At 49.2% G+C, this 24,954-nt stretch overlaps 1 protein-coding gene across 5 annotated transcripts in view; it reads left to right on the forward strand.

Annotated features, from left to right (window-relative positions):
- The window catches only part of ddr1 (discoidin domain receptor tyrosine kinase 1), a 45,792-nt gene that overhangs the window by 18,133 nt on the left and 2,705 nt on the right, over nucleotides 1–24,954 (forward strand). For 2 of the 5 annotated variants that reach the window (XM_030369680.1, XM_030369677.1), the window contains exons 2-19: nucleotides 95–252; nucleotides 2,772–2,874; nucleotides 5,003–5,078; nucleotides 5,222–5,374; nucleotides 5,619–5,766; nucleotides 8,435–8,537; nucleotides 10,503–10,689; nucleotides 13,454–13,703; nucleotides 14,148–14,309; nucleotides 15,244–15,300; nucleotides 16,945–17,111; nucleotides 17,420–17,627; nucleotides 18,934–19,053; nucleotides 19,517–19,821; nucleotides 20,725–20,852; nucleotides 21,083–21,280; nucleotides 21,974–22,241; nucleotides 22,888–23,037. In XM_030369680.1, coding sequence (XP_030225540.1) covers nucleotides 153–252; nucleotides 2,772–2,874; nucleotides 5,003–5,078; nucleotides 5,222–5,374; nucleotides 5,619–5,766; nucleotides 8,435–8,537; nucleotides 10,503–10,689; nucleotides 13,454–13,703; nucleotides 14,148–14,309; nucleotides 15,244–15,300; nucleotides 16,945–17,111; nucleotides 17,420–17,627; nucleotides 18,934–19,053; nucleotides 19,517–19,821; nucleotides 20,725–20,852; nucleotides 21,083–21,280; nucleotides 21,974–22,241; nucleotides 22,888–23,037 — 2,883 coding nt within the window. In that variant the 5' untranslated portion in view covers nucleotides 95–152. The remainder of the gene's footprint in view (nucleotides 1–94; nucleotides 253–2,771; nucleotides 2,875–5,002; nucleotides 5,079–5,221; nucleotides 5,375–5,618; nucleotides 5,767–8,434; nucleotides 8,538–10,502; nucleotides 10,690–13,453; nucleotides 13,704–14,147; nucleotides 14,310–15,243; nucleotides 15,301–16,944; nucleotides 17,112–17,419; nucleotides 17,628–18,933; nucleotides 19,054–19,516; nucleotides 19,822–20,724; nucleotides 20,853–21,082; nucleotides 21,281–21,973; nucleotides 22,242–22,887; nucleotides 23,038–24,954) is intronic. The other 3 variants (XM_030369678.1, XM_030369681.1, XM_030369679.1) reach the window with 3 other exon arrangements.

The following is a 24,954-nucleotide window of genomic DNA, read 5'->3' on the forward strand; positions in this document are numbered from 1 at the left end:
GAAGAATACACAACCAGACTAAAGTCCTAAATTGTAGCTATGGCGTCATTTCACAGCCCTGTTTCTCTAAACCTCTCCCCTCTCTGCTTCACAGGTATGCCTGTGGACATCGGCTTGTCTTCGGACAGGTAACAAGGTCTTCCACCGTTGCCATGGCTACTTCAGCCCAGGGGTGGTGGTTGCGTGTCGCGCTTGCCTCCGTCGTGTTGGCGCTGGCGTCTTCTTCAGAAGACTATGAGCACTTCAATCCAGGTGAGCAAAGGTCTAAGATCTCATACAGTAGGAAGAAGATTTGAATCTCTAGGTTCTACACCAAGGAGAAAATACAGATACATAATCTATAATACTCAAGCTCGATCATACTCCCCTACCCACTTCCATTCCTTTTGTCTTGCAATCATCTTTCCATCTATCCGCCCACCGATTTATTCATCCGTCCACCCTTCCATCCATCCCTTGAGCCATGCCTCCCCCACCCGCCCCAGATTCATCCAGCCAGCCATCAATCCCTCCCTTCCCCTAGGTCTATCCATCCGTTCCTCCCTCCTCCCTTCCCTCCCCCCCGCTACAGTGTAAGGTAGCAGTGTGTTGCTTATCACCGGGCTGTCCCGTGCCCCTGACCCCTTCTGCCCGCTAGCAGCAGCCCTCTGTAACAGGAGAGCGCCCCCCTCCTCGTCCTCCTGCCCACCGCTCCGCTAATGCCCCGGCCACTCATCAAAGTGTCAGTCAATCCTGTCTGAGGGTTCCGGCCTGGGGGAGGTGGCAGACAGGGGGGGGGGGGGGGGGGGGGGTACGTGTGGTGTGGTGGTGGAGGCTGTAACCAGACCTGACTGTATGTCCGCTGTATGTATGTAAGATTAAATAAATAAAACATAAACACATAGAACATCTGTTTTAGACAGGTCCGTTTGCTGCAGGGATTCTGATATAACAAAGAAGGTAAACTAATGAAACTTTGGGGGGAGGGGGAACAAGATGGAAGATGTGTGTGATGCTCATCATTGTTCTCATGATGATGTAATGAAATGGGCACCTGTTTGTGCCTGTGTGTCTGTATGTGTGTGTGTGTGTGTGTGTGTGTGTGTGTGTGTGTGTGTGTGTGTGTGTGTGTGTGTGTGTGTGTGTGTGTGTGTGTGTGTGTGTGTGTGTGTGTGCGCGTGTGCGTGCGTGTGTTTGGGTTTTAGGGTTTGTCCTCTAGCCACACATTCCGCTCCTCTGACTCACTGACAGCAACTGAGATCCTGAGACCCCCACCCAGCCACCCCCAACCCACCATCAGACTGCCCCTGTCAGTAACCATATTAGCCTTTCCCTTTTATCACGCCTCGACCCCAACACTCCCCCCTACCTCCCAACTGCCACCACCCAACACACTGGCCCTCCCCGGACTCTAGCGTGCCACTAGTTCCACAGCACTTGATCTCAGATAAGACCTAACGCAACGTACCCCCTACAAAGACACACACATATGCACACGTATGTGTGGGTATGTGTGTGTCTGTGTCGGGGGTAAGTTGCGTTAGGAAGTTGCATTAGGAAGCTGCATCAGGTTTTGTCTGAGATTAAGTTGCCTCCACCTTCCTTTTCTGAAAGATTGACCTCAAACATATATTAGGGGGAGTGTGTTGGTGCCGGTGTACAGATTGTGTTCTCTGGATCATTCGATCATTGGAGGGGGCCTGCTGCCCCGGTTGGTGCCGCGGGGCCGGTGGCTGACAGCTCACGTGTTCCTTCCGAGGTGGGAGGTGGGTGCCCGAGGACGGCTCTATCTCTTCAGTCGGGTCTGTTGTATGAGACAGAGAGAGAACAAAGAGTTGAAAGAGAGCTGGCTAAAGACTAGTGCAATAGATCACAGGGGCAGGGCCTAAGGGCATCTCCGTTCACGTGTCACGCGCTGGAGGTTCAGAGCGGTGTTTACTTTCCACCGCAGTGCATAGAGATGAGTCGGACTGGGAAGAGCACCTGCCCACTCAATACAAGTGATTATCTGTCAGTCTGGTCATGGGCTTCTTTCATTTGTCAATGAGTCTAGAGTTCGGTTAGAAGAGCTTGGATTCATTATCCTCACTGGTTCACTATGAGATCAGGAAATAAAGTCGGGCCAGCATTCAGTAAATCTTAATGGTAAGGGGTAATTGTTTTTATCCCCTGTCTATTTGAACCAATGGTAGACATTCACTTGGACACGCAGCCCCACAAGACAGGAAGTTGTCTTGGTCTGGAGATGACTTAACGTTCCATGACCAATGGCACTGACAATTGAATGGAAATATTATGTTTCTCTCGACATCTGTTTCCTTAAGAGTTGATGTGTTAACGTCCCTATCCGGTCTTTCACTCCGTGTCTGTCCGTCTCTCTGTCTCTGTCACTGTCTGTCCCTCTCACGTTCTCTCTCTCTGTCGCTGTCACTCCATCTCTCTCTCCCTCTATCTGTCCATGTCTCACTGTCTCTCTCTCTGTCTCTGTCACTATCTCTCCATCTCTCTCCCTCTATCTACCCATGTCTCACTGTCTCTCTCTGTCTCTTTTGCTGTCTCTCCATCTCTCTCTCCCTCTATCTACCCATGTCTCACTGTCTCTCTCTGTCTCTTTTGCTGTCTCTCCATCTCTCTCTCCCTCTATCTACCCATGTCTCACTGTCTCTCTCTGTCTCTTTTGCTGTCTCTCCATCTCTCTCTCCCTCTATCTACCCATGTCTCACTGTCTCTCTCTGTCTCTTTTGCTGTCTCCATCTCTTTCTCCCTCTATCTGTCTATGTCTCTCTCTCCAGGCGTTTGTCGCTATGCTCTGGGGATGGAGGATGGCACCATCCCTGACTCTGACATCACCGCCTCCAGCTCCTGGTCGGACTCCACCGAAGCCAAGCATGGAAGGTCAGTTCAGTGTGTGTGTCTGTGTGCGTGTGTGTGTGTGTGTGTGTGTGTGTGTGTGTGTGTGTGTGTGTGTGTGTGTGTGTGTGTGTGTGTGTGTGTGTGTGTGTGTGTGTGTGTTTCCGCATGCATTTAAATACGGGTCTGCCTTTGTGGGAGTGTACGCACGGTTCTGGCTAGTGTCCCCCTGCGCTGCTTGTGTTCAGTCTGTTAGCACCTCACCAATAAGATTTGTTATATGTCAATTAGGTTATGATGCAAGGGGAGACATTGTGTGTGTATCATTCATCATCGTCGTATTCAGAGGGCACACGCTAATGATATATCTGGTCTTCCTCTCCCTCGAAGTAACAATTCATCACATCCATGCACAGCCGCGTGTGTGTGTGTTTCAATGCCTGTGTGTGTGTGTGTGTGTGTGTGTGTGTGTGTGTGTGTGTGTGTGTGTGTGTGTGTGTGTGTGTGTGTGTGTGTGTGTGTGTGTGTGTGTGTGTGTGTGTGTGTGTGTGGTATTCCTCTCCCCTGGGCAGTTGGGCTGGGCCTGCTGGCTCTTTGCCGGACCATGTGGAAACGATTATTAGGCATCGGCCCTTCACGAGACATCAGGGAATGCAAGAGTTAAAAAAGAGAGAGAGAGAGAGAGAGAGAGAGAGAGAGAGAGAGAGAGAGAGAGAGAGCCAGAGAGAGAGAGAGAGAGAGAGAGAGTGGAGAAAACACAGAACAAAAGTGAGAGGTGGATCACTGCGAGAGTGTGCTGACAGCAAGGTAGAGAAATGGCAATTTCATACGTGTTATGTTACGTGCTGGAGGGATTTCAGCAGGGAGAGGGGGGGATGGCGAGAGAGAGAGAGGCTAATGGTTGCAGATAGAGGGACGGACAAATGGGGGAGGCATGCTGGAGAGTAGGGGGGTGTAGTTTACAGGCGGTGTGGCTGAGATTACTTTGGGGGAAATGGATGACAGCACCCCCGGGGCAGGAGAAGGATGGAGGAATGAGTTTGGGGGGGATGGGGTGTTGTGGGGGGATGGGGGCTGGAAAGACGTCTGGGGTTTGAGGAATAAAAGTAAAAGATAAAGAGAAAAGATAAGATGGCAGCTGTAAAGGTCTGCTGGGAGATACAGATATTAAATCAGGAGGGATATGAGAGATCAGATCCTCGAGTTGGGTGGCCAATCAGTAGACGGCTAAAGTAACAGTCCCGTTGTCGTCCCCATCCCTGTCTCTGTATGACGGTGTGCAGCGCTAACATCCCGCCACTGGTCCAGTGGTGTTTCGAGTCTTCAAGGTGACCTCAGTGGTGCGGGGGCCTTCAGCCACTGCGTCGTCACCGGCGACCAGAGATGATGCAGGGATTTGTTAGTTGGCCGTCTCAGTGGAAGCTTTAGGTTTTAAACGGGTGGGTGTGGATAACCATGCGGTGGTCAGAGCGTGGCACACACTCCAAGGCTTTGGTGGGGTTTGAAGCAACAGCCAGCTGCGGCGGCGGGCTGGGCCACATGTGGACCAAACGTACCGCGGAGCATCCAGCCAGGCTCGGGACGGCTGGGTGAGGGTTTCTGGAGTGTGGGATGACTCAAATGGGGGTGTGTGTGTTTGTGTGTGTGTGTGTGGTCATATTCGAGGGCGTTGTTGCTCTTGTTGTTTTCACAGTGTCATTTCTTTATTTGAGTTTCAACCATTTTGGCAACCATAAGAAATATTCTTCGCTTGCTTGTTGATATTCTAGGGTTGGTTGAAGCTCTGTGTATTCTCTCATGCAGCCAGAGGCGATATCTGTGCTTGTTTAATTTTAAGGTTACTAAATGGAGAGCTTGGAGTTCAAGGAAAACAAGGACTGCACATGTACTGATTCTAAGCACGGTTGATTTGATAGAGCTGCGTTTGTGTGTGTGTGTGTGTGTGTGTGTGTGTGTGTGTGTGTGTGTGTGTGTGTGTGTGTGTGTGTGTGTGTGTGTGTGTGTGTGTGTGTGTGTGTGTGTGTGTGTGTGTGTGTGTGTGTGTGTGTGTGTTATTTTACAATACATTTTTCTCATATTTCTTATGAGAGGACTGTGTCTGACTTTGTCTCTCTCTCTGTTTCTCTTTCTCCCTGCCTCTCCCTCTAACTATAATGTAACCTCTCTGTACCAGGTTGAGTAAAGGAGAGGGAGACGGCGCCTGGTGTCCAGCAGGAGCCGTCTTCCCGAGTGCCACAGAGTACCTGCAGGTCAGACCCACTGAGAAGCAGCACTCACCCACCAACTAAAAGCAGGACTCAACCACCTACCATTCAGCTCACTCTCCCTCACTGACATACCCATCCTATATGTGCCTTCCTGTATATTGAGACTCAGTTTATGTGGCCTCCAGGTGGATCTACACCAGCTCCACTTCCTGGCACTGGTGGGCACGCAGGGTCGCCATGCCGACGGCCACGGACAGGAGTTTGCTCGGAGCTACCGGCTGCGCTACTCCAGAGACGGCGTCAAGTGGATCACATGGCGGGACCGCTCCAGCCAGGAGGTAGGACACACTCGCCTTGTTCTGCTTCACTGTTTGGGAGAACAAAATCGAGCTTTGTCCCTCGGCTTAGTAACCCAACCCATGCTATTCCTACGGCTGCTTCTGATTGGCTGAGGTTTGGCGGAATGGCTCACCTGCGTGTGTTTTTCAGCAGGGGTGGCTCTGTACTATTGCTTTGAGGTCAGGGGTATTGTTACTCTGTGAAATAAGAATGTGTCCTGTAATCCAACCCCTCTCTCTCCAGGTGGTGTCAGGTAATGAGAACACGTACGATGTGGTCCTGAAGGACCTCGGCCCCCCCATCGTGGCCCGCATGGTGCGCTTCTACCCCCTGGCCGACCGGGTCATGAGCGTCTGCCTCCGCGTTGAGCTCTACGGCTGCCTGTGGAATGGTACGTGTGTGTGTGTGTGTGTGTGTGCGTGTGCGTGTGCGTGTGCGTGCACGACACGTGCGCGTGCGTGTGCGTGTGCGTGTGTGTGTGTGTGAAAAGAGTTGGTTTCCTTGTCTGTGAATGTGTGAAAAATAATGTAGGGCCGTTTCTCAATACCAAGTACTTCTGACTTGTGGACTAGGAAGTTCGAACTCGGCAAGTTTGAACTTCCTAGTACAAACTTCCGAGTACGGGAGGACGTACCTGCAATTGGAACAGCAGCGGAATCGATGATGTCACTATCTCAGCTCATCTGTTAACTGTGCTACGGCCTCATGTAGGCATATACTACTGAACAATATAAACAAATTATATAAAGCAAAACTCCCAGCCAGCTTTCATTTTAAAATAGTATGTAATAATATTATTATATTATTATTACATACAAATATTTTAAAACATAGGAATGCCCACAGAAGTCACACAGAAGTCACTTCCGATGCATCCTCAATGGTATTGCCAGTTTAAGAACACTTCCGGGTTGTTCGACTATACTTGATGCAAACTTTGAATTGGTACGGTACTTTGGCTACGACTGATGACGTTTCACAAGAACACAAGTACAGAAAATACATATCACACTCACACCATGCATCTGATCACCGGCCACTGATTACCTTACTGGCTCTTAAGGGTCTGGCTGTTTCCATGTGTGCGCGAGTGTGAGAGGGAGATTCTTAGTGTGTTTGTAAGCATATGGAAGAAGGAAGGGATTACTTTGAAAGTAATGATTATGTCTTTGTGCCGCACCCTCCCTCCCCCCCACAGGATCTGAACCATTAACTTGAGTTTACAGCCTCACCGCACTTCTCCCAGATAAGGAAAGACAGCCACACAATGATGAATAGTGGCTCCCCTGCCCCCATCGCTCCCCCCTCTCTCCCGCTGACTCCTCTAACTCTCTCAGTATTTACGATTCACTCACCTCCTCTTTCTCTCGGCGAATCTCCCAGAGACACAGGATGTGTGTAGATCAACACCACTGCTGAGGTTAAGCATCCCTCATCTCCCCCATCCTGCCTCCCCCTCCCTCCCTCCCCCCTCCCTCCCTCTCTGTCTCCCGAGGCCCTGGTCGTCTGTACGGAAGATGAAGCTCGGAGGTGGACTCTGAGCAGCATGACGCCGCTTCAGAACAAACTGTGGAATATGCACTCACTCCACACATCCATTTATCATCCTGCCCACCGCCAGCCCTCCCCTCTGTCGGAGCAGACGGGGTCTCACTGCTGCTTTTAATGTTTATTATAAAAGGATTCAGTAACGATCGCTCTCGCCTTCCCGCTTCCCTGTGACGAGTCGTATTAAGTCGACCCAGTTCTGCGAGTAACATAAGTCACACATGCACGCACACACTGGAGCACATAAACAAAGACTTGCCTTCACCTTTTGTGCATGAAACACACAAACGTATATAGACACACAGACACACATACACATAGACACACAGACACACACACACACACGCGTTGACGCACACACACGTAGACACACATATAGTTTCCATCCAGGAGGTCCAGATATAGAAACTAAGACACGCTAAGACTCAACATGAAGACATGAAGCAGTGTTTGTTATGGCAGGACATGCTGTGCTGACCACCTGTGTGTGTGTGTGTGTGTGTGTGTGTGTGTGTGTGTGTGTGTGTGTGTGTGTGTGTGTGTGTGTGTGTGTGTGTGTGTGTGTGTGTGTGTGTGTGTGTTCATGTGCACGTGTGTGTGTGTGTGTGTGTGTGTGTGTGTGTGTGTGTGTGTGTGTGTGTGTGTGTGTGTGTGTGTGTGTGTGTGTGTGTGTGTGTGTGTGAGGAGGCTGATTAGGTTGCAAACTGGAGCAGAGAAGCTTTGCTTCACTGTAACAGGTTGCTTGGTGCTGATCCATGGATCTGTTTGTGTTACCCATATAAAACAAGCTGTGGTCTCCCGCCAGCCTGTTTCACTACTCTTCTATTCCCTCTCTTTTTGTGTTGTTTTTATCCATCTCAGTGGAGTGGGAAAAATATTGGGAGCTATTACCATCTCACTCTCTTAATCAATCTGTCTCTCTCTTCATCGTTTTCTCTGTTAATAATGAAATCTGTACTGCAGTTAAAAAGTTTTACTGCAACTGTTGGTGTTGGCGTAAGCATTCAAAGAAATTATTAAATGTATGTTCTGATTTACAAAGACATTTGGGCGGCGTGTTCTGCCTTCCCACTGTGATTCCACACCCTCAAACTGTCTGGGTTTCCCCCAAAAGAGAAGGTGGATGGGTTCGCTTGTATCTCTGAATGTTCTTGTTGGTCTCTGTAATCCGAGGAAATGTGTGCTCCTGATGCCTCGATGTGATTTGACAGCTTTTCACCAGCGTTTTCCCGCTTGTGTGTGAGTGTGTGTGTGTGTCTGTGTTTATCTGTGTGTGTGTCTGTGTTTATTTGTGTGTGTGTCTGGTAGCCCTTCACTGCAGGCAGGGTTCATTAAGGTCGTTCTGTATTGGTTCAAGGGCTTTGCTTTGCTCACAATAGTGGTGACCGTTCTGGCTCTGTGCCGAACAGCTTGGACAGATTTTTGTGTTTGAGTCTTCCTAATTTATTTGAATGTGTTTCTTCCTAATGGCTCTCTCTCTCCGTCCCTCTGTCACTCTCCATCTCTCTCAGACGGACTGAAGGCGTACACGGCTCCAGTAGGTCATGTGATGCAGCTGTCCGGGATGCCCGTGTACCTGAACGACTCTACCTATGATGGAGGCCTGGAGCAGGGGTAAGATGTCCAGCCTCTTGGGGGCCGGGGAGTAGACACCCCTCCTAGACCTCGATATGGATACCCCCCCCACACCCCTTCTCTTATAACCACTTATTTTGACATCAACGGGGATGCGAGGCTGTACCTCGATTTTGTTATGACAGACCTGTCACTGGGGTTGATTTAGATTTACAAGGCTGGAGGCTGAACTGGGAGTGTCATAGGATGGTTGGGAAATCTGTCTTTGTCAGTCGGTATGATGTTCTGTTGGCTCGGGACCAGCTGAGCCTTCACCCCGGGAGCACAGCGTGTGAGGAGCCAATCAGGCCTATCGTAAGCTAAAGGGAATGACGTTACCGGGACTTTATTGTGGAGGTATTTCGTGCTGTGTTTTCTCGGCTTCGCCGTCCAAGGTAAGGGTGATGCCAGTGGAAGGGGGTTTGTGTATTGTGGATGGGTGAGGTCTGCACGCACATGGGTCGGGTTAATGGTCCTTAAATGTTTGGCTAGTGGTTGAGCTAACACATTTGATGTAACCCAGATGTGTTTGCAGCAGATGTGTGTGTGTAAGAGAGAGAGACTTGGAGGAAAGCTTGCAAGCTTTACGGGATCCATTCGGTTAAAGTGTACGATTCCGTAGTTGGGCAATTGTGAATGAGGGAGAAAGAGAAGAAAGAGGCAGTGTAATATTATTTGCACTGGTATTTGCATATTCTTTGCACTTATAAATAAGGGTTGTCTTCGTGAGAAATTATCTTGCTCTTACCAAAATGCCGATGCTATTTACTGATATTTTGATGAGAACAACAAAGGAACCTTTTAGATAATGTTTATCATGGTTTTCTGTGGTTAAATTCTGAAAGGTTGTTGTTTGCTTGTGCGTTCTGCACCCGTTGGTCCGGTACACATAGTGGAGAGCCACAGGCCACATGATGGAGTCATGCTGTATGTTGACGTGTGTGTGGAGAAAAAAAACAAAACTCTGTGTTGGACATAATGCCAACACCGCAGATGCACCCGGAAACGCCAGCTCTGCCATGAAGCGTGCTGCCCTGCGACGCCAGGGCGCAGCCCGCCGTGTCCGTTGGACCACAGTGTCCACATCAAGGGCAGGAACCGCTGGCCCACTCATACAGGGAAGCACCGCTGGGGAAGGCCCGGGGGATCTCCTCCATCACAGAGAGAATGAAGAGTGCTAAGAAAAGACATTACAATTCCAAGCACGCCTTCCGAAGCATAAACCGGAAAACCAAGAAAAGCCAAACAGACTGAATGTCCAACATCGACCCAGGAGAATCGATCAAAGCAAATTGAATTCTGCGCCATGACATGGCAGGATAAGTCCTAGTGATTGGATGGTTCGTCTCCCACTCTAAATGTTCTGAGGTCGATCACCGGCGCCTATAGGCAACCTGTCAAGGCATCCTTTAGCAAGTGCCTTTGCTCCTCCTGCTTCTTAATGATGTTATTTATTATTTGCCTTTTTATTGCTTTATTGACAGTTGGTTGAAAGACGGAGGGAATGATAGGGCTATAGGTCTGGATTGAACCTGGGTCGCTACGAGGCGTATCACCGTGTGGTTAGCGCATTAGTAGGTTAAGCCATGTACCTAATGAAATTCCTAAATTACTTAAACAAAAGAGTCAATTCTAATTCCATGAAGAAAATAAACGGGAGCAGCACTATGAAGCAGTCATAATACTAATCCTCACCATTATGCAGAACTGCTGCTCCCAGCCCACTTTAACTGCAACATAATGGGAGTAATAAAGGGCCAACAAACCGCACAAAACTCTTTTTTGTATGACAATGAAGTCATTATGATTCTGAAATACCTTAAATAGTTCACAAGATAAATGAAAACTAAAGCAACCTGTCATAAGTATATTTGTGTATGAATATATTAATCAACGCTTGTTTGGGAAATTATAGTTATTTTATGCAAAATATCCAATGCAAAATATATTCCTTCACCCGTGCAGGTTGCAGTTCGGAGGCCTGGGCCAGCTGTGTGACGGGGTGCTGGGGGAGGACGACTTCTGCGAGACCAAGGAGCTGAGGGTGTGGCCGGGCTACGACTACCTGGGCTGGAGCCGCGACATGCTGGGGCAGAGCGGCGTCCCCATCGAGTTCCACTTTGAGGAGCCGCGCGTCTTCCACTCCATGCAGGTAGGAGGGGGCTGAGCGCTAGGGACGAGGGCGTGATGGGATGATGGAGCCCTTAAGGGTGTGCGTGTGTGTGTGTGTGTGTGTTTCTGTGCGTGTGTGTGTTTCTCTGCGTGTGAGTTGGTGGGCGTGTTGCGCACAAGGTGGTCAGTTGAAATCCATTCTTCCCATTCGTCGGTCGCTTAAGCTAGATTTCCCCGGCTCTCAGCAGGCGAGCCGTTGAGCTCCATCGACCCTCCAGACTGAACTCCTGCAGGTTTGGTTTGGCTTTTCTCTTTCCTCTCCACCAAACAGTGGCTCCGATGATCCTCCATCTAATCACCATCCATTCCCATTGTCGGGCTGCTGACCACAGGAGCCCTTTACTCTCTTTACTTTAAACACTTTCCTCCATTTAATTAGTAGTTATCTGGCTGTTGGTAAGCACGGGCACAGTGTGACTGTGCTGGGTGTCTCCGTTTGCATCTGTCTTGCATCATGGGCTGTTTGTGTGTCTGTGTGGTTTTGGGGGGGGGGGGAGTTATACTGTGAAGAAGCGATATTAATGTGAGGCAACTCGGTTTAAGGGATGTGTGTAGTGTCTTGGGAAACAGAGGATGGGAATGTTGGTTAGGGTGGGATGGGCGCTACACATGTACGCAGCCATCGTGCGTGACTAAACGTTAGAGGAATACTCTTGCCCCATCTTGAGTGTGTGGAAATAGCAAACGGCCGTAAAACAATTCAGTGTCTCCCCCACACCACTGCAATCACAGTCACAGAAATCGACCCTGTCTAAATAACGATAAATCATCGTGTTATTTTCCAGTCACACACAATGAACCAACAGCCATATATTATCCCTACACTGTTGTTTGACTGGGACCCAGTCAAACAACCGCCCAAAGAAGGGTGCCTGGGTGTCGTTCTCTCGGTCGGTTCTAAAGTCTGTTTCTAATACCTTTAAGTACTTTAGTTTATTTTTTTTAACGTTAATCCCAAGCGACACGTCCCTCCATGCTGGCCCGTAGGAGCGGATGTGTCGTACACACGGGTCAAGTCAATAGAGAGAGGGAACCTGAGCCCCAAATCTGTCTCTTGTCCCGGGCTGGCCTGCCTTCCATGACCTGCGCCTAATCATTCTCCCACTAGTGTAACATGCCCTTTGACCCCAGTCGGTCACAGACTGTACGTTATACCTGTCGCCTTGACAACGCAGGGTCTGGTCCCTTCCCCCGAGCAAACACTTTACAAGGTTGCAGCTACAATGGTGATTACACTCTACAAAGCCCTACAAACTAAGCTGAACACAATCAAAGCAGGCAATCTATATTAGAGTAGCTACAATGAATTTAGAGAAGACAACTTGGCAGAGTAGTCGTATAATGACTTTGTAGAGAGATAATATGAAGTACTGCGCATACTTGAGTTTGAAACAAGGGCCACATTAACAGTACAGGAATGGGGATTAATCTAACGCACCACTTTGTTTCCGTGCCGAGCTGCGTTTTGGTTGCATTGAATCCCTGCTCACCCTGAAGGAGTAGTGTGTTACTCTGTTAGCCCCGCCCCCCCGGCTGAAGCCAGCCACACAGTAGATGGCATCAGTTACATGTTAACCTAGCCGCTGGCACAGCTGTTCCCTGTGTCTTGCAACAGTCACACGTGTGTGTCTGTGTGTTGCCCAACTGGTTCTGTCCATATGTAACACATGTGACTTGTTTTGTGTGTGTGTGTGTGCGTGTATATGTGTGTGTGTGTGTGCGTTTGTGTTTCTTCCCATGTGGAATATTTCTGTGGGTTTCCAAGGGAGTTCGTGTGTGGGGATGTGTGTGTGTGTGTGCAAATATGATTGTGTGTGGGTGTATGTTCCCCTCATGTGGTTTGGGTTAGCGAGGCATTTTCTTTGCTAAAAGTGTCAGTTTAATGTCTAGGCTGTCATGGCCGCTCTTTGCACCAGCCTTTCTCCTATGGAGGGAGAAGACCCTCGCATCACCTCCTCCTTATCCTGCTCCCATCCCATCCCACACATCTATTGTTTTGACCTCTACCTTTGCTCGTTAAACATCTTCCATCTCAGCCCTGCTCTCGGCCCCCTTGCACCCTCTCCTAATCCTAAATCTCATTCGGTTCACCCGATTCACCCGATTCATCCTCACGCCCTTGCCTCGCATCTGTCCCCCGCCCCGCCTTCACCGATGCATTAAATTAGCATTTACAGCATCAGCTCTCGTTGGCTCCACTCTGGCGCTGGGAACAAGAGAGCAGTTGTTGACCTTTTCCCTGTTCCTCACTCCCATCCCTTGTTATTCTCCCATCGTCCCGTGCTCTCCCTCCTCTACTGCTCTTTAATTCCCTTGCTCTCTCATCCTTCTTGCAGTCTGGACGTCCACTCTGGAAGTGTGTTGAGGCCATGAGCACTTAACATTAAACAGGATAGAAACGTCGTTAATTCAGTGTAAATTAAATCCCTCCCATAGCTCTCGGTAAACACCTCCATACAGGCTGCTTTGGATGGGTACAAGGGGACTGTCTGTCTCTTTTTCGTGAGATAAGATAAGATGAAATTTATTCATCCCAGATTCCATTTGAATTTGAAAGAGATAAGAAAGTTGGTTTTGAGCCAGGTGAAGAGTAAATTGAATGAGCACTTCATCCTGTCCTCCTCTTCTCTCCTCCTCCTCCTTCTCCCCCCACCCAATTCCTCCTCCTCCTCCTCCTCCTCCTCCTCCTCCTCCTCCTCCTCCCCACCCACTCAACCCTACCTCTCATCCTCCTCCTCCCCCAGGTGCACAGCAACAACCGTCACACCCAGGGCGTGCGCGTCTTCAACCGGGTGGCGTGCCTCTTCAAGGCCACGCTGCTGAAGGAGTGGAGCTCCCCGGCGCTGGTGCTGGCGGTGCCCCTGGAGGACCTGAAGGACCCCTCGTCGCGGCCCATCTCCCTGCCGCTGGGCGCGCAGACCGCCCAGATCCTGAGCTGCACCTTCTTCTTCGCCGACCGCTGGCTCCTCATCAGCGAGATCTCCTTCTTCTCCGGTGCGTGGAGGATGAGAGCGAACCCCCGCCTCACCTACGCCGACCATAGGAAGCTATCGGCCCTTGATAAACATGTTCGCTATATCATGTTATCTTATCTGTAGAGCGGTTCTTTGTGCAAATACAACAGCCAATGCAGGAACAGCACAAGGACTCTCTCGGTGTGGGTCCATTTGTGGTGGAGATACTGTATTTCTTGTCCTGCTCATTATGAACCATGGGGGGAATTTAATGTGTTCTGGGTTTGATTCCAGAATGTCCACTCTCTGCCTGTGGGCATCCTTGAGCACAAATCCTGACCTTTACCTGCTCCTCATTTCACTGCTGCCGAAGTTGCTTGGGAAATAAGGGTCTGCTGAATGACTTAATGGAGAAAAGTACATTTTAATGAGGCTATGACTCTACATTAAATGATCTTGACTCTCCCTTCCTCTGTCTCCCCAGAGCCGTACGGTGCCGACGCCACGGAGAAGTCTTCCTTCCCGCCCCGCCTCGCTCCTCCTCCTCCCCCATCTCCCTCAACCACGGCCCCTCCGCCCGTACTCCTCAGCTCCCACGTTCCCACGTCCGGCTACAACGCGTCCAACGCCACCACGGAACCATCTGGTGAGTTAACTGTTGACTCTTTCAATTCCTCCCTCTCCTCCTCCTCTTCTTCAACCCTCTTCCTCCTTTCTTCCATTACCTACACCTGTCCATCTTCTCCCCATCTCTTCCTCTTCATCAACCCTCTTCCTCCTTTCTTCCATTACCTACGCCTGTCCATCTTCTCCCCATCTGTTCCTCTTCTTCAACCCTCTTCCTCCTTTCTTCCATTACCTACACCTGTCCATCTTCTCCCCATCTCTTCCTCTTCATCCCTCCCTTTTCCTCTTCCTCCTCCCTCACCTCTCTTGCTATATGCACCTTTGCTTATCTCTCACCCTCTCTCTCTCGATCGCCCCTCCCTCCCCTCTCCCATGTGTCTCGAGGCGTCGGGGATCGTGGGAGGCGGGGGGGTGGAGTCTTTGTATGATGCCCCACAGACTCCATTGGCTTCCTTCCCGGACAGTGTCAGGGTCTCAAACCCAACTCAGTCAGAACTAGGAACTTTAGCAAAGTATTCACGTCTGCTACATGGTTACAATATATGCAAAAATGGAGAACATGCAAGGACAGCTTGGCCAACCACGGCAACAAAGACTGAAATTCATGACCTGGAGGGATTGAGGGAAAGGAAAATGTCCAGAGATCTCCCTCCGTCCTCATCACCATTTCTGCATTCATTGATTTATTTACTTTACTCCCTGGCCCCTTCTCGCCATCTCTCCCTCACTTTTGCCATCTGTCATTTTTGCTATTGCTCTCTCTCTTTTTCTTTCTTTCTTTCTTTCTTTCTTTCTTTCTTTCTTTCTTTCTTTCTTTCTTTCTTTCTTTCTTTCTTTCTTTCTTTCTTTCTTTCTTTCTTTCTTTCTTTCTCTCTTTCTCTCTTTCTCTCTTTCTCTCTTTCTCTCTTCCTCACTTTCTCTTTCTCCCCCCTCTTCATCCTTCGTTCCTCCAGACCCCCCCCTGACCACTGGCTTCGGGATGAACGGAACAGCTAACGGCTCCCTAGCAGGTGAGAGGAACAGAAGGGGAGGTGGGTGGGGGAGAGCTGTGTACCTCCTCCCCCCAGCAGGTTAACCAGTCCCTTAGCTCTGCGACTGACATGCAGTATATATGGAGAGAAAAGACTCTTGGCCCCGCGCCCCGCCCCTGTGTTGGAGGGGGGGGGGTTCCTGGAGATATACAGTCACGGGGAAATACCTTTACACCCCTATAGGACAGGATATTTATGTGCTGTAATAACTTTGGTTTCCTGGGGTCTCCTGCGTGTTTTTTAAGATCAAACTCTTACAAAACCACCACGCAATGGCTGGGCCCAAAGGCTTGGAATCTGGTCAAATGTGTGTGTGTGTGTGCACACATTTGGCTTTGTTTTGCTTATCGGCTTTGGTTGTCAGGCCTACCTTGGAATTCTTACCCCTATGCTGGTAGACCAAGAGAAACAGAACAAGCATAGCAACATATGCACAGGCTAACTGCATGTTGTACACCAAAGCACAGAATTCACTAAATCATTTTATTGTGTGTGTGTGTGTGTGTGTGTGTGTGTGTGTGTGTGTGTGTGTGTGTGTGTGTGTGTGTGTGTGTGTGTGTGTGTGTGTGTGTGTGTGTGTGTGTGTGTGTGGATGTGTGTGTGCTCGTGGAGGGGTATGTATGTTTACATGCATGCACGTATGTCTTGCTTGGAAGGTTACTTGTTCCTAACCTGCCGACGACATGATTAATAGTGGGCACCATCTGGTCTCAATCATTGTCATGATTTGATAATGCACCCTGACTTTCTGTGTAATCCTGTGGGGGGAGGTAAGTGCGGTGGCTGTGTTAAGAGGAATGGTTGGAGATTCTGTCGAGGCAGAACAGTGTTCCTATTGTACTGCAGGCTTTTAGAGGCTCTCTACTCAGAGCGTGTCTGCTATTTTGTACGGTTGGATAAAAGCTCATGTGACACCAAATCTGCCCAATCAGTGACTTACCAATGAGTTGGACACAATGCCAGACGACACACTGGCTTCAAAATCACACACTTTACTCTGCTGTTCACTCAAATACAACATGCTGCATGCATATAGGAGTTGGGGACTTCATGTAATATCCTTATTTCAATAGAAGTAATGTGCTGTGTGCGTCAGAGCGTGAGTCACTGTCTTGCTTTGAAAGCCGTATATAGTCTGGTATCAGTATGCATCAAGGATGTAAAGGATGTCACTTCTATAACTGACCTCACTGCTGTAACCCGGTCACTTTAATGACGATGTAACTGCCATAAAGAGCATGTTAATTCCTCTACTGGAAGATGAATATTACCAGCTGTTCGTTTGCCCTTGTATCCCCATCTTGCTATACCTCTATCCCCCTCCTACCTGTCTCTCTCCTCACCTTATGTCTTGTTTTTATCCCGCTCTTGGCTATGCCAGCTCTTGGTGTTTTTATCTCTGGATTGTTAGATGAATTGTAAGGTGACCTTGGGTGTCATGAAAGTCGCCTTGAAATAAAATGTATTATTATTAATATTATTATTACTCTGCCTGACTGTGGTTTGATGTGCATGTGAACGTACTGATACACAAAATCACTTCGATAAGCCTCATAGCATATGATTGCATTAACGGCATTTCCCTTTTGACCATTCTCTATAATCTGCTTATGTTACCTTCAGGTTCCAACTTTGCTGACATCACTCCCAGGGCGGGACTTCCCGTGGCCAAGGACGACAGAAGTAACACCGCCATTCTCATTGGCTGCCTGGTGGGCATCATCCTGCTGCTATTGGCCGTCATAGCTGTCATTCTCTGGAGGCAGTACTGGAAAAAGATATTGGGCAAGGTAGGAATGATACAGGTGCGCTAGTCTGGTGCAGGCTTGCACTCTTTCTGACAAATGTCCATTAGCGTATTTCAGCCCACTAACAGTGCAATGGTTTGGCATCCAGAGCATGACTTTGTTGTTCAACAAGCCAAGCAACAGTAACCAAATCCAGACCTGCTGGGAAGGATCCTGAATCTGCTTCTAATTGTGCGGTCCTGCGGTATAAATATCCACAACTGGACTCAAGACATTATATCTTACCCCGCGGTGGGGGAAACATGTTTGGTCCGCATTAAGCATTCCTGTCCGCTCCCCCGTGTGTCCAGGCCCATGGCAGCCTGTCCAGTGATGACTTGCGCGTTCATCTGTCAGTGCCCTCCGACCACGTGGTCATCAACAACACACACAGCTACTCCAGCCGCTACCAGCGCATACACACCTTCCCCGAGGAGCGGGAGCGGGAGGGCGAGGGCGAGTACCAGGAGCCCACCGCCCTGCTGCGACCCAGGAACCACCGGGACCGAGACAGCACCGGTGAGCACACACACACACACACACACACACACACACACACACACACACACACACACACACACACACACACACACACACACACACACACACACACACACACACACACACACACACACACACACACACACACACACACGGTTAGACATACACGTGCTCACACATGAGTATAGACATATACGTACACACTTGAGTATAAACACACACGTACACACGTATGAGCATAGACACACACAGTTAAACTCATGAGGATAAACACACATACCCTTAGGCATAGACACACACGCAAACACTCATATATTGGATGGACACGTGTACATTGGGGCGGACCCGCACACTCACATCCACATGTATACGGTACTTTGAGGGTGCCTATAATTATAAGGTAGTGTTGGTTTATTGTAATTATTTCTAGCTCTGAAGACGTCTATTTGATTGACAGGAACTCTTCAGTCCGGCATTATAATAATATAATAAATGTGGTAGTACATACTTTCAAAAAGGGGCAAAGCCATGTCAATCAGGAAGAAATTTGTGAAGAAAGTACAAGAAATTCTCCTTTTGAAACAGCCATTGTGTGGCAGTTTGTCCTTGAACGTTTTCGTCTGTGCGATCCGAGATACCCTGCAGGGGTTTTATCAAATCAAACGGCAAACGCATTCCTAGACACCAAAGAAAGGGGGAAACTAAAGTCAGGTTTGAGCGGAAAAAGGGGACTCCGGGCACGGCCGCCTGCAACACACTGTTTTGATAGAGCAGCAAACAAATACCAAATGGACCCAGACAGGCTGCCATGGAGCGACAGCCTCTGGGAAGATGTGCAGCGCAGAGGGGCACAATAGGCCCTTTGTTCTCCGACTCAGACAGGAGACGGAGGGAATAGAAAAGCATGGAGGCTCAGTAGAGGGCGGGGAGGCATTGCTGCTGTTGCTCTGCGTTACAGGGGGTTGGCATGCTGTCTTAACTTGTGTGTGTGTGTGTGTGTGTGGTTTAAAGTAACAAGCGTCCATAACCTGTTATTTCATCCTGAGTCGTCCTCGTCATTGTTTGGTCGTAGCCTGTGTTGTGTTTATGTTGCTTGCTGTGATCTGAGTGTCGTCGATTCGCTAACTGAGAAGCCAGTCGTTGTAGCGCTGTGTCCTTGCCTTGTGTCATACTTGTGTTGTGCGTTGTGTGGTGTGCGCCGACGTGCGTGTGCTGCTTGCCGCTGCACCGTGCGCTCTGTGTGCCTTGCCTCGGTGTGCCAACGTGTTTGTGTGTGTGTTTGTTTGTGTGCTATGCGTGTGCCTTGTTCCGTGTGTCCACCCAGCCTTGCTGTTAAACAACCCAGCCTATCACCTGCTCCTGTCAGATCAGAGCGACGCCGCACGGCCCCTGGCCGTCCCGGGCCACTCTCCGGCTCAGGAGAAGAGCCTCAATGTGCCCCAGGGTAAGAGACCCCCGACCTGGGGGGGCCCCCCACTACATACCCCAGGGCAGCGGTGGTGCTATTAACAGCTCTCAGGGGCACTCAACACAACGCCGGCTTTGCTCTTGAAGACCCGACTGCACATCAAACTGCATGCGTTTGACTTTCACCTCGACTCTCTTGAAACCCGTATTTACTTGCTTACTTACTCATTAATTTAACTTCTAACCCACTCTGTCAATTACTAACGCACTTACTGATTCACAGACTCACTCGCTTACCCATTTCCTGGTTCATTTAGCGCTGAAGGTTGCTCCAACCGTGTCTCTAATCAAGAGAAGAAAGGGTGTTAGGATTTCTATCTTCTTAAACAAGCTATAAAAAAGGACCGCTCGTCCTCTTTTCATCTCCTCCATTACGTCCTCCTCAAGTCCGCCCTCCCTGACCCCCATCCCCCCCCCCCACCCTCTTTCCCCTCCCACAGCGTGTGCCATGGACCGGGACGACCTGGAGAAGGGCTTCCCCCCAGCCCAAGAGGAGCCCCCCCCATACCCGGGCTCCCCCCCCTACCCCTCCCTGTCTCCCCCCGTGTCTCCGCCGCAGCCCCCCAGCGTGCCCCACTACGCCGAGGCGGACATCGTCAACCTGCAGGGTGTCAGTGGCAACAACACATACGCGGTGCCCGCCCTGGCCTCGCCGGGCCCCGGGGCCGACGGCGGGCCCCTGCCCGAGCTGCCCCGCCAGTGCCTCGTCTTCAAGGAGAAGCTCGGCGAGGGACAGTTTGGAGAGGTAGGGAGGAGCAGGAGAAGAGTATGTGTGCGCGTGTATGAAGCCCAACACACACCGGCGCCGAAGCGGCTTGTCAAAAAGAACGCCCCCATTATTTTGGACGTACTAGTACTAGTACCACCACACCGGCGGCAGCTAGACGCACGCCAGCGCTCGGTGGCGCGCTGCCCCGCTAGGCTTCACGCCACTATTCTATTCCCTAGCATCGCCGCCCCTGAAAATGCACTTTTTTAAAGCTGTTTGGTACATCCCGGCTTGATACAAGGTCCTGCACATATGGAAATTGATGATGCACTAGATTAACAATTCCACAATGCAAAAAGAATGAGCAATGACGTGAAGTGTGTAAAGTGACTGAACCTTAAACAAAGTGCCCGACAGTACATAAAGTAACTATGAATTAATGTGAGTATCATTGTAAGCACAAACAGAGGATCATGGGCTGCAGGGCCATATATGTCGTCATAAAACAACTGGTATAACGTTATGGTAGCCTATACCGACTATGTTTGTTGATCTGCTTCTTTCAAACATATCACAACGGTGCTGCAGCGCACCGCTTCCTATTGGTGCTAGGGCCGGCAAATGACGGGCGTGAAATGCGCACCGCAGAGCTTTGGCGCCGGTGTGTGGCCGGCTTCAGTGTATGTGTTCTTATGCACAGATAAGCTGATATTAACTTGCTCAAGGCAATTAAGAAACGATCGTACTTTATTAATTCCAGATGAGAAATTCAGGACCATAGCACAATAGAATAAGAGAAACAATAAATCTACAAAATTATACAGAAATTGGACAATTAAGACAACTACTTAACTCATCAATTTCAATGTAAATCCAACTGTGTTACTATTGTACTCCAACGTCTTATGGTCGGTTTTCTCATTCTGCTACCCGTTGTAGGTGCACCTGTGTGAAATCGAGAGCCCTCAAGATCTGCCCAACCTGGAGTTCCCCTTCAACGTGAGGAAAGGGCGCCCTCTCCTGGTCGCCGTGAAGATACTGCGCCCCGATGCATCCAAGAACGCCAGGTCTGTAGCATACTGATAGATTTGTATTTCTATTGCTATTAAGCTATAAAGACAAATTTTTCTATGTTTACCAGTGATTTGTTTTTCCTTTGTTTTTGTTTTCTTATGATTGAGCTGTCCTCTGTTCTGAATAGTTTATCTCCTTTAGTTCCTCTGGTATATGTCTCAGTCTGCCTTCCTTTACATTAATTGAGGCTCTCTCTCTCGCTCTCGCTCTTTCCCCCCCTCAGGAACGACTTCCTGAAGGAGGTGAAGATCTTGTCGCGGCTGAAGGATCCCAACATCATCAGTCTGCTGGGCGTGTGTGTGAGCAGCGACCCACTCTGCATGGTCACAGAGTACATGGAGTCAGGGGACCTCAACCAGTACCTGTCCCAGCGTGCCCTGCTCGACAAGTCCGGGCCCTCGCACAACGCCCCCACCATCAGGTAACATCTTGAACTCACCGATGGTCATCTCATCAGCAGGCACACACATACAACAACATGTTAATGTGTGTGAGCGTGACTATGAGTTTAAAAAAAAAAAAAGTTTTCAAAAGAAAAATATATAGAAAGTGCAGATTAGCTGGATACATATCTGTACATTCTTTTAGGCAAAATTTCACAGTTCTCAGTTACAAAGTGTTTTTTCAGAGATATAAATACATCATGTTTTCAAACTCTGTTTGAATAATCAGAATTTATATTGACCAAAATAATCATGATTATAATTTTTCCATAATCGAGCAGCCCTAGTGTGTGTGTGTGTTAAGGTATCTGGGTTTAGGTCTGTATCTCTACGTCACTCTGTCTGTATCTCTCTCTCTCTCTCTCTCTCTCTCTCTCTCTCTCTCTCTCTCTCTCTCCCTGTCTCTCTCTCTCTCTCTCTCTCTCTCTCTCTCTCTCTCTCTCTCTCTCTCTCTCTCCCTGTCTCTCTCTCTCTCTCTCTCTCTCTCTCTCTCTCTCTCTCTCTCTCTCTCTCTCTCTCTCTCTCTCTCTCTCTCTCTCTCTCTCTCTCTCTCTCTCTCTCTCCCTGTCTCTCTCTCTCTCTCTCTCTCTCTCTCTCTCTCTCTCTCTCTCTCTCTCTCTCTCTCTCTCTCTCTCTCTCTCTCTCTCTCTCTCTCTCTCTCTCTCTCTCAGCTACCCGGCCCTCATCGCCATGGCGGGCCAGATCGCGTCGGGGATGAAGTTTCTGGCGTCGCTGAACTTCGTCCACCGGGACCTGGCCACCCGGAACTGTCTGGTGGGCGGCGAGAAGGGCGAGGGCGGGGACGAGCGTGGCGGGGAGCGCCCCATCAAGATCGCAGACTTTGGGATGAGCAGGAACCTGTACGCCGGGGACTACTACCGCATCCAGGGCCGCGCGGTGCTGCCCATCCGCTGGATGGCCTGGGAGTGCATACTCATGGTGTGTGTGTGCGTGTGTGTGTGCGTGTGTGCGTGTGTGTGTGTGCGTGTGTGCGTGTGTGTGTGTGTGTGTCGCATATTTTGAGCCTTGGTGAGGGTTGGGGTTGACATATGAAGAGAATGTGGATAAGTACGTTTTATATGCATGTTTACATGTATGTCAAATAAGGTTTAGCATTGTATAAAGTTGAACTAGCTGTTAAAGGCATTTTTGTGAACGTCTTTTATAAGGCTTTTGCATGAGACAAGAGGGGCGAGGAGTACGCCCCTCTTTTCAAAGAGTGGTAGGTTTGTTGTGGTCTCTCAGGTTGTGCATCGCTTTGATTCAGAACCCCTCAGAACCAAAGCTAGCTGTCAATCACTGTGCTATGTGTTCGGGCTCACAATAGAGAAATGTAATTGGACTTAACACATGTCAGTTTAACACCAGCATGTACCATAACTACCGGTACCTTATGCAGCCGCGTACCGGAAGTTAGCACAGATGCATCTTTTTCATATACAGCAGATATATGAAAAATAGAATAACTGACTATGTCATAGCTGATGATGTGAAAATGCATACAAATGGATTTGAGTCCACTTGAATAGACATGAGGGGGTTGATGATGATGATGATGATGATGATGACGCTGATGTGCTCTCAGGGGAAGTTCACGACAGCCAGCGACGTGTGGGCGTTCGGCGTGACGCTGTGGGAGATGCTGAGCGTGTGCCAGGAGCAGCCGTACTCCAACTTAACGGACGAGCAGGTGATCGACAACGCTGGGGAGTTCTTCAGGAACCACGGCAGACAGGTACGTACGCACACACACCCCGAGACCGCAAACAACATGGAGGTGGCGTCTGCGACGTAACCCGTTGGTTCACACACCACCGTTCGGCGGGGGATAGGTACATTCTAAGGAGCTCGCCAGGCTTTATATAGTGCAATATAGTGTTGAACTTGAAAATGTACGTATTACGTACATTTTTTTATTGAATGCAATCAGATTTCTTCCCGTTGACTTAGAACAGTGGAGAGTCATCCTGCATCCACCCCCGCAAACCCTGTGTTAGTCTCTTCCGCCTGACCCTCCCAACAGGCATGTCATGTGGGGCCACTTGAGACACACACACACACACACACACCTCCACCCTGGAGGCCCAGGGGAGAGGTTGTAGCTGGGGTATACTGCCCATTTCCCCCAGAGGGTGCCAGTGAGCACATTAGCGCTGAAACCAGGTGGAGAAGCAAGGCTTAAAAAGCTGGCTTCAAGACTCTAACGGAGCACTCAGGGTTCTCGTGTGGAGACACCGTTCCTTGAGGGGGAGACAAACAGGAATACCTGTGGGGCGTGATTTCATCCAGGGAGACACCAGTGGGACGTGATTCCGAAGAGGAGTTCAGTTTGATGAAAGCACACACATCACTATCGCACGCAAACAGACCACTGATTCGGAACTTGGAAAAACACTTCCAGATTTGGAACATCCCGAGGACTATCCACATCTGCTACCACCAGATGATCTACCTACCATTGAGACCTCTACAACAAGTCGTACAGAAGTTGAATGCAGCATAAAGAGATTGAACATTTTCAGATGTTAAGCAGCTGAAATACTCACGATCCGAAGGGACGATAAAGTACATTGTGCTACTAGTAGGCATGATATGGTCCTGCCTGGTCCCCACCAAATGGCTACGGGCATTCATAACCTGTCTGCACAAGAGAGTGCTGTAGTCACTTGCTGAAAACTACAAAGGACTTAGCATAATCGCAACAGCCTTAAAAGTTGTATCAGGCATTGTCACTGACAGGTTCAGAGAAACATATGAGCAAGTTGTTCTATCTACGCAGTTTGGATTCAGGGCAAACTGATCAACAAAGGTGCAATATTCATCTTATGTCAGATACTGTAAACATTGAGGCAATCAAGAACCTCAATTTTCACAGCCTTTATCGAGAGATGCCTTATTCCGCTGCTTTGACATTCGACTCGGATGTCCACACCAGATTGCTATACTATGTGCAATGTACACTGGTACAAAGGCAAGCCTTAAGGGGACTACTAGTTTCTTTGAAACTCTAGTCGGGGGCCGCTAAGGTGCCTTGGATCTCCTCCCATCTTAAACATATATATGGACTTTGTAGTAAGAGTAGCCCGAAGTGAAACATTGAAAGGATTTCCCGACTCTGGCTTTACAGTGAACTTCGATGTGCGAGGGGTACGAGGGTGTTTTGAACAAAAGAATGCTCCTAGTCAGAGTGACGGAAGAAAAAATATTGACCCAAAATTACAAGTCAAAGGTGACCTGGAGTTTCAAGATCTCTAACGAACAGCTGCGCTATATAACTGACACCCTCCCAATGCGTGACTTTTGCTACTACCTACAACATCTTAAGTATGGAGGTCATGTATGTAGACCGGATAATAGCCAACTACAGAAACAGGTTGTATTTTACCTGAGGACGCCAAGAAAGATTTGGACTTGGATAGAGAGGCTCCTGGACATGGATGTTCAGCAGGCCAGGAGAAAGGCGATGAAGAGAACACAGTTCCTGCAACTGCTGGACCCCAGGTTCAAGCAGGGCTGCTCCAAGGCCACTACTGCGGCTAGCGGGAAAATATAAAGATGATGACGACATGCAGTTTGGTCTTTAGTAGTCCAGTTAATGTCTAATGTTACAATACCGATGCCCGGAAGCATCTATTCGATAGTCATCTCTGCT

Source organism: Gadus morhua, chromosome 11 (genome assembly GCF_902167405.1).
Source record: "Gadus morhua chromosome 11, gadMor3.0, whole genome shotgun sequence".
Taxonomy (NCBI): domain Eukaryota; kingdom Metazoa; phylum Chordata; class Actinopteri; order Gadiformes; family Gadidae; genus Gadus; species Gadus morhua.